Genomic DNA, 9,155 nt, shown 5'->3' on the forward strand with positions numbered 1-9,155 from the left:
AGTGACGTCGGCGCTGCCTGGCCTCCGCCCCAATTCTGAAGTATTCTTGTTATCGGATTATTTTTCACAGGACTTGCGACTTGTGAGCCGGCAACAAACAGTCGCCTCTAAATTCATTGAACTGGCTAAGGCTAAGCACGAAATTCCCACAGAAGCACATTTTCTTTTTGCCTCAAACACTGCTCCCAGCCCAGAAGCATCTGCACCCGCCCTCCGACGGCCACTAACCCCCGATAAATTTTAGGGTCAGCGAGACCCCGCTTCCTTTGAGCCGGAGGGAATCCGCTCCGCAGCCCCTCCGCCCCCTCCTCCCTGCGACGCGGTGCTGCACAACAACCATTTTCCCCGCCAGGAGCACACCGTGTCCACGCGCCGCTGCGACCTCGCTGATTGGTTGGGCTCCTGGTAAACAAGGACCGGGCAGCCAATGGCGGGGCTGTGCACGAGGGCAGCACGAGCCTCCGGACCAGCGCTCGCGTGGCCCTGCTCGCCCCGCGCTACTATATAAAGGACCTGCGGGCACTTCCTTGACGCTCGCCTTGTGTCTCTCCGGCTGTAGTGAGTTGAAACGCCCCGCCGAGATCCGGAGCGCTCCTCCAGCTGTTGGAAGATAGGAAGGAAAGCTCTTGATTTTCTTTCTGGAGTTCTTTCGGCATAACCTACAGCTTATGTTTCTCTGACATCTTTTTGAAATCTTAGTAGAGAGTTGGAAGAGTGAAATAATTTCTTGTAGAGGGGTTTTTGGAATTGGAATTGTGTGGGGTTTTTTTTCTCCCCGGTTGATAGCTGTTAAGGCAACCCAGCCCAATCATGGTGATGTTCAAGAAGATCAAATCTTTTGAGGTGGTCTTTAACGATCCTGAAAAGGTGTACGGCAGTGGGGAGAAAGTGGCTGGCCGGGTGATAGTGGAGGTGTGCGAAGTCACTCGAGTCAAAGCTGTCAGAATCCTGGCTTGCGGAGTGGCCAAAGTCCTGTGGCTGCAGGGATCCCAGCAGTGTAAACAGACCTCTGAGTACCTGCGCTACGAAGACACGCTTCTCTTGGAAGACCAGCCAACAGGTGAGTGGTCGGCTGAAAGCTGATTCCAAAAGAGAGTTGAAACGAATGATTGGAGCTCATGCTAAATATTCCAAGTTGCTCAGGTTGAGCAGCTTGAATTTTGTGTTGCTTCCTTTTTTAGTTTTAACTTGCAGATTCTGTCCTCAAAGAAAGGTGGTTTGTGCAATTTCTTAGTGTCGTGTTCTGAAGGTGATCCTGAGGGATGGTTGCCTTAGCTATTTAAAGGTTTCCTGTATGCAGAAGTTAATTTTTTGTTTCCTGTTTGAGAGGATGGTAGCTTCTCTGTCCTGGTTGAGCCTTTCATCATTGCAGGGCTTTGTAACTTTTTGCCCAACAAAACGCATCAGAATCTTTCTTTTAAGAACATGGGGGGTGAGAATGGGGGAGTGACAAAATGCTTGCATGCTACCTAGGAATTCCTTATTGCACAGATGCATCTTAAGTATAACAAGAAACCTGATGGTCTACTCTGTTTTCTTTCTCTTCAGGTGAGAATGAGGTGGTTATCATGAGACCTGGAAACAAATATGAGTACAAATTCGGCTTTGAGCTTCCTCAGGGGTAGGTGTCTGCTAAAATACATCTTTGGACTTTTTTCATCTCTAAAAATTGTCCCCACTTTTGGTAACTTCTTATTCTTGGAGGGGATTTTTAGATTAATTGCTTTTTTTTTTTTTTTTTGACACAGGCCTTTGGGAACATCCTTCAAAGGAAAATATGGGTGTGTAGACTATTGGGTGAAGGCTTTTCTTGATCGCCCCAGCCAGCCAACTCAAGAGACAAAGAAAATCTTCGAAGTGATGGATTTAGTGGATGTCAATACTCCTGATTTAATGGTGAGCTTCATTTTAAAATTCTCTTCTTTTGGGCTTCGGTGATGATAAGTCAAGGGTCTTGGGCATCAGATGGAAGCACCCCAGGGGTGGGAGGAAAAGTTGCCTATTCTGGGTAAGGAGTGGGAAGGAAGAAGAAGCAGAGAAGTATCTCTGGAAATTCTCAAAACATCTTTTTTACCCCTATTGAACATAGGCCCCTGTGTCTGCTAAAAAGGAGCAGAAAGTTTCCTGCATGTTCATTCCGGATGGACAAGTGTCTGTCTCTGCCCGGATTGACAGAAAAGGATTCTGTGAAGGTAAAAACCTAGCACTTAAAGGGGTAGACTGATGAAACAGAACTGTGGGTTTGGGAGTGAGGGCAGGGGATAGGGATAGAATAAAAGCCGTTAATTGTACTGAGCATCAGCTAATAGGTTTTCATCTTTCTCATTACTAGGTGATGAGATTTCCATCCATGCTGACTTTGAGAATACATGTTCCCGCATAGTGGTTCCCAAAGCTGCCATAGTAGCCCGCCACACTTACCTTGCCAATGGCCAAACCAAGGTGCTGACGCAGAAGTTGTCATCGGTCAGAGGCAATCATATCATCTCAGGAACCTGTGCATCATGGCGTGGCAAGAGCCTTCGGGTGCAGAAGATCAGGCCTTCTATCCTGGGCTGCAACATTCTTCGAGTTGAATACTCCTTACTGGTGAGTGGGTAGAGTCAGAGAAATTGTTCATCTTTCAAAATAGTGGTTTCTCCAGACTTCTAGTCTAACAAACTACCGTTTTCCTTTCTAGATCTATGTTAGTGTCCCTGGCTCCAAGAAGGTCATCCTTGATCTGCCCCTGGTAATTGGTAGCAGGTCAGGTCTGAGCAGCCGGACATCCAGCATGGCCAGTCGAACTAGCTCTGAAATGAGTTGGGTAGATCTCAACATCCCCGATACCCCAGAAGGTGAGCCAGACCTAATAATGTCTTTTTTTCTCCTTTGGCCTCCTTGGGTTTGTGAAATTGTGATGGTCAGGCATTTCATGGCCAGACTTCTTATGCCTGTGTTTTTTCTAGCTCCTCCTTGCTATATGGATATCATTCCTGAAGATCACCGATTGGAGAGCCCCACCACTCCTCTGCTAGATGACATTGATGGTTCCCAAGACAGCCCTATTTTTATGTATGCTCCCGAGTTCAAGTTCATGCCACCACCTACTTATACTGAGGTGAGAATTGTCATTTTACTACTGCATTTCTTCTAAGCCTTCTATAGGAAGTTGAGTGGGAGGGATTGCTAAACTGGGTGGCTGTTTTAGTTCTTACCCAAACTAAAATGGTCATTTCTTTCTCTTCTTGCCCCCGCCCCCAGGTGGATCCCTGCATCCTCAACAACAATGTGCAGTGAACATGTGGAAAAAAAGCAGCTGTACTTAACTTGTTTCTTTTGCCTCTTTTCCTGGACTTTGACTATTTCAGAGATTTGACAGTCTCTACCGTGGGGTATGGGTCCACCCCAGCCTCTGACTCCACGATGTAGGAGGTGATCAGAAGGCGGTCTCCTGGGCCTTATATGGTGCGTGCACCTGTCCTCAGCCAGTGAGATGTTGTGATAATGGGAGTGTTTGCTGGATGGGTTTAAAAACACAGTAGAAAAACTCGGGCCCGTCCCATTTTCTGAGATCTTAAAAATTGAGGCATTTTTGTAGTTTTGAATATAAGGGGTAGAAATGGCCTCTCCAGGATTTTGGAGGGGATTATAGATCTTGGAACTTTTGTGCCATGTGGAGCAGAGCCAATTTAGCAAACCAGGAAAACAAAAGGGAAAAAAACCATGGCCAAAATTTTGGGACAAGAGGGTTCTTAAAATCAGTGTTGCCCTTTGTACACTTACAGAAAAAAAACAACCTTCCAGAGCTGATTTGATTTAAACTTTGGAGAGGGCTTCCCATGTGAATTAAAGAGAAGAGTCTCTAAGGGTTGTCTTTGCTTAGAATGTACTTTAATCTGGCTTAAAGCAGTTGTAACTATGCCCCCACCAAAGGTCTTAAAAGCCATTTTTAGAGCGTATTGCACTGTGTTCTCCTGTTGGCAAATGTTTTCATGCAGGAGAATGTGTTTTCCTTTTCATGTGACTCCTTGGAATGGATTCTGAGGTGGTAATTCTTAGCACTTTAGTTCTGTCAAATTTGGGGTGTTTTCCCCCCCTTCTGATCTCAAATGTAAGCTAAAACTGGTCTACTACGTTTCTAGGGGTAAGCACAATGACAAAAAATATATATATAGTGTTATTTTTCACTTTTGAGACTTTGTCCCAGTGTACAGAATTCTGTCATTCTGACACTCTAATTGTATGAGAAGGGTTGCTGCTATCAGCCTTGCCCACTGTGACTTCTCCACACCCAAGGAGGAACTCTAGCTTAAGATGCCCCATTCACTGTGATCAGAGCTTCCAGACATTGCCATGAGAAACAAGAGGGCAGGTCTTCACCAAAGCCCCCAGGCTCCCTTTCTGCCCAGTGTTAGGAGGCAGGGATATGCCAGCCCTCTCTCACTGCAGCCCCTAGCACTTGGTCAGTCACACTCAGCCTTAGCACTTTGTTCACTGTCCTGTGTCAGAGCACTGAGCTCTACTCTTTTCTGAGAAAGTATGTGGGCTGAAGGTGGTTTCATTTTTTTTAATTGTTAATCTTTTTGTATGATAAAAACTATATTTTGTACTTAACCAGATATATTTTCACCCCAGGTGGGGGGTATTCTTTGTAAAAAATAAAAAAATAAAAGTTTTTTAATGACATGCTTTTGTTGTCTGTGAGATGGTGGTGTTGAAGCTGTTAGAAAGTATACCTGAGGGAACGTGGCCCCTACTTCACTGTTCCGGTTTTGGATACCTTGTGGGGAAAACATTACCTATGTTACAGGACACTAGTGATTATTGTCAGAGTGGGGGTTGGGGTGAAAAGGGAAGGAATTTGAGCCACATTTAGTTTTAATTCCAATTAACTAAAGCTGTGGGTGGGATATTCTGGTGGTGCAGGCTAGTTTTCTGCACCTGTAGATACTCATGATGAAATGCCTTCAATTTTGGAGTGCGTGAATCTTTTTAAAAGAGCTCTTGGGGCACCTGGGTGGCTCAGTCAGGGGAGCATGTGACTCTTGATCTCAGGGTTGTGCGTTTAGCCCCATCTTGGGTGTAGAGGTTACTTAAAAATAAGACCTTTTAAAAAATAAAATGAGCACCTAAGATACACAAAGATAAAATCAGAGAGGGGGTTTGAAAGGAAAGGGTTATGGTTCCCTATTTTATAATTTGGTTTCATCCTAGGGTTTCTTAGCTAAACCAGGTTTATATACAGTAAGACATAAGATGATAATTATTTAGGACCTAAGGATCTAGACTTTTGAGTATTCCTTGGAGGCAGCTACCTTCCTATTACAGTTCCTAGCAAAGAAACATATAATCAAAACCCAGTAAATGTTTGCTGAATATTTAACCCCACCCTCATCCCTTAGGATATGCTTCTGCAGTTCCTATTTCTTCCTTATAGGGTGAGAACAGTAAATGGATACCACAACTCCCCCTGTAATTGAGATGATTTTTGTTATTCTCAAAGGTGATGAGGATGCGCAACCCTGAGACTATGGAGGTTAATGTACTTTCCGGCTTCTGGCTTATTGAAACTTTTGCAGTCCTGGACCCTATTTGGGGATTTGGGGCTTGACTTTTCTGTGGATTTCCACATACTTAATTCCAAACCTCAGACTCCTGGAAGTTCGTAAAATCAACGTGAATTGAGCAGAAAGTGAGATTGAGAAGATTCTTTCCCACTTCAGTCTTTGTTGATCTGTCTTTATTCTCAGGAGCTCTTCTCTTTTTTGGCTCTTTGGGTTTCTTTCCCAAGGTGTCTGGCTCTAGCTCCCTGTTGCCTGGGTGACTCTCTCCTTTACTCTTATTTCCGCTGCCTCTTTTTCTTACCTGTTCAAGAGTTTAGTGGCTCCTCCCCTTTTCGCTGAATGTGACCAGAAAACCGGGTCAAAGTTGATGGAAAGTTTTTTGTGCAGCTTGTTTTCCAGGGACTGGAGGGGTGGAGCAAGGACATGAGCAGGCCAGAGGGCAAGAGGAAGAGATGGAGAGAAAGCCTGGCTGTTGGAGTAAAGGGCCTGGCTAATGCGACAAGATGGGAGAAGAGGATAGCAGGGAGAGGGTAGACAACTAACACCAAAGTTGGGTGTCTCGGTGGCTCAGTTGGTTGGGCGACTGCTTTCGGCTCAGGTCATGATCCCAGAGTCCCGGGATCGAGTCCCGCATCGGGCTCCCTGCTGGGCGAGGAGCCTGCTTCTCCCTCTGGCCCTCCCCCCTCTCATGTGCTCTCGCTTTCTCCAATAAATAAATAAATATATTTTTTAAAGATCATGACCCAAGCCGAAGGCAGTAGCTTAACCAACTGAGCCACCCAGGCGCCCAATAAATAAATCTTTAAATAAAAAAAACAAAACCTACATCAAAGTTCTGTTACAGATCTGATTCTCTAACGGCAAGAGCATATGCATCTCCTCCTGATACCGGAATGCCTCAAATTCAGCACCGTCCAATAGAACTTCCTGGGATGTTGGAAATGTTCTCTATGTTCCCCCAAACAGTTAGCCATGAGCCTCCCATGGCAACTGAGCTCTGAAATGTGGTGTGACTGATGAACTGAATTTTTATTCTTGTTTAATTTAAATTTAATTAGCTCCTTTGTGTGACTAGTGATGGTCATATTGAACAGTGTAGCAAAATCTGGGAAGGAAGGAAGCTATTTGCTCAGAGGAAACTCATCCTTCCCCTAGACCACAAAAGACTCCACTCAGATGTCCTTTTACCTTTTACACACAACTTCTGCCTTACTCACGACATTTTCTGCATATAGGCTCCTTTAAGTACACTTCCTTGGGTACTGGCCCAGCTGTTTCTCCACTTAACTGGGTAGATTTGGGGTCACCCTTTCCCGTGCTCTTCTCATATGCCTTTTAATTTTTTTTATTTTTTAAAGATTGTATTTATTTATTTGAGAGAGAGAGAGAATGAGAGATAGAAAGCATGAGAGGGATGAGGGTCAGAGGGAGAAGCAGACTCCCCGCCGAGCTGGAAGCCCGATGCGGGACTCGATCCCGGGACTCCAGGATCATAACCTGAGCCGAAGGCAGTCACTCAACCGACTGAGCCACCCAGGCGCCCCTGCCTTTTAATTTTTAAAGAGCCAAAATCTACATGTGCAGCCATTAGAGGACATCCAGTTCTTAGTATCATTTATTCATTAGGTCCAATCTGGTATACGAAGATCTGAGAGAAGACAGCAAGAAAACAATCTAAAGGGCGAAAAGAACTAGAAAAGGTAAAATTAACAAGAAAAGGGCAGGTACTTCCACAGCCAGGGTCCTTGGCTACCTTGATTCCTCTGAACAGACTGAAAATACAAGGGTGTGATTTGGGTTGAGCCTCTGGGAGGGAGAAGTGTGGAAAGATCTGTCCGAGCACCTGATCAACAGAAATAGTCACGTAGGAGCTGAAGGGTATGGAATGGGGTAAAGGAGTGTTTTGCCCAGTTCTCTCAACAGCCTACAGACCCCTTCCTAGCGCTTTCCGTGGATTATCTGTCTCTAGGTGACGGAACACATAAGGCAGATAAGGAAAATACTTTACTGACCCTCCGATGGCTGGAACCCCTGTCCCAAGTACCCTGACCTCAATAGTTCTGGACTAGAAGAGCAGACATTTTTGTCTCATTCTCTATTCTTACTGCTCATCTACCCCCATTTCCAAAGTTGAAAACCACCACCTTACAGAATGGCTGCAGATCCAGGGCTCTAAGTCCTGGCCCAATAGTCTAGAGCCTAGAAAAAGTTCAGCAATCAGCCTTCCTATACTATTAAGGAGAAATAATAGTGTGGTGTCAAACTATCTAAACCCCAATCCTAATTCCACCATTTAACAAGCTGTTCAAGCTTGGGCAACTTGTTTAAGCCTTCAGAGCTACAGTTTGATATATGTGAAATGGGGGATAATAATAATACCTACCTCAGAAGACTGTTGTGAGGGTTTTAAAAATAAATGTGAAGTGTTAGAACAATGGCAAACAAGTGCTTGTTACCTAAAATAAAAGAGGAGGCCTACTGGTGATGGGTATTAAAGAGGGCACGTTCTGCATGGAGCACTGGTGTTATGCACAAACAATGAATCATGGAACACTACATCAAAAACTAATGATGTAATATTATGATGGTGATTAACATAACAATAAAAAAAAAGAAAGACAGTAGCAAGGGAAAAAAATCCTCCCAATTGGCAGAGTTTTGGATGGTGAACCCGGTTGTCTACTTATATGGGTAGAACAGTGTTATCCAATAAAAATATAATGTGAGCTAGAAAAAATAAAAAAAGAGGAGGCCTATCCACCACCACCTTGACTAGTTCAGTTCCAGGCATGTCTTCAAAATTGTTCTTCCTCTGTGACCTAGCAGAAGTAGGGCCATTCTCTCTCTGCTCCTCTTGATTCCCTTCCTGTGTTAAGGGAACAAAACAGTCTGAGAAGAAGTCCCTGTATGGCAGCTGACTCAGCCTGGAGTTAATTGTGGTAGGGGAGAGGTTGGGACTCCCATCTCCAGACCAGGGCAGGCCCTCCGCACACTGCCAGCATCTCACGGCACAGCTCAGGGAGCCCTAGAGTTTTCTCTCTCATACTCCCAGAGTGCTTCACAGGCCTCTGGATTAACCCTGTCACCTTCTGGAAATTAAATGAGCTGTCTTAACTTTTCAGTATACAACTTCAGGGGAAAGCTCCCCACCACTTAGAGTCATAAACTGGGGAACAGGGAGTGCTGGACAAACGATGTGACACTACAAAGAACTCTCAGACTCCTTATTTGGAGGTAATACATCTCATTCGATTTTCTTTCCTGCAGTGGACTAGACCGAACGGCACAAAAGCTGGTGGTGAGCCCTCTGTTGAGGCCCAGTTTAGTTTATTTTGGCCATTTCTGTCGTGTCTTGACCTTTCCCTTGGCTTGACCCTGCTGTATTCTTTCTTGGGCCCTTTCCGTAAGGAGAAAAGAATGAACAGACCCCGAAGGCTGGCATTTTTCTGACTCCCAGCTGATTGGTCATCTCTAGGCAACAGGAGTGATGGCAGGAGGAGGAGAACAGAAAGAGCGTGGGTCCAGGGTTGTGGGTCTGATGTGCCTTGGGTCGTGAGGTGTCAAGCAACGTCTCATTCTTTGTTGGGGTGATGGAGGTGCTAACTACCT

At 45.1% G+C, this 9,155-nt stretch overlaps 1 protein-coding gene across 1 annotated transcript; it reads left to right on the forward strand.

The window, feature by feature from the left end:
• Positions 1-509: 509 nt before the first annotated feature.
• TXNIP (thioredoxin interacting protein) lies at positions 510-4,661 on the forward strand. Its single transcript, XM_025858464.2, has 8 exons — positions 510-1,060; positions 1,549-1,621; positions 1,749-1,896; positions 2,090-2,192; positions 2,333-2,589; positions 2,681-2,837; positions 2,949-3,100; positions 3,244-4,661. The coding sequence occupies exons 1-8, from the start codon at positions 811-813 to the stop codon at positions 3,277-3,279; spliced, it is 1,176 nt and encodes a 391-aa protein (XP_025714249.1). The 5' UTR covers positions 510-810; the 3' UTR covers positions 3,280-4,661.
• The last annotated feature ends 4,494 nt before the right edge of the window (positions 4,662-9,155 follow it).

The sequence above is a fragment of the Callorhinus ursinus genome, unplaced genomic scaffold (assembly GCF_003265705.2).
Source record: "Callorhinus ursinus isolate GAN/ISIS: 27379988/994484 unplaced genomic scaffold, GSC_fseal_2.0 scaffold121, whole genome shotgun sequence".
Taxonomy (NCBI): Eukaryota; Metazoa; Chordata; class Mammalia; order Carnivora; family Otariidae; genus Callorhinus; species Callorhinus ursinus.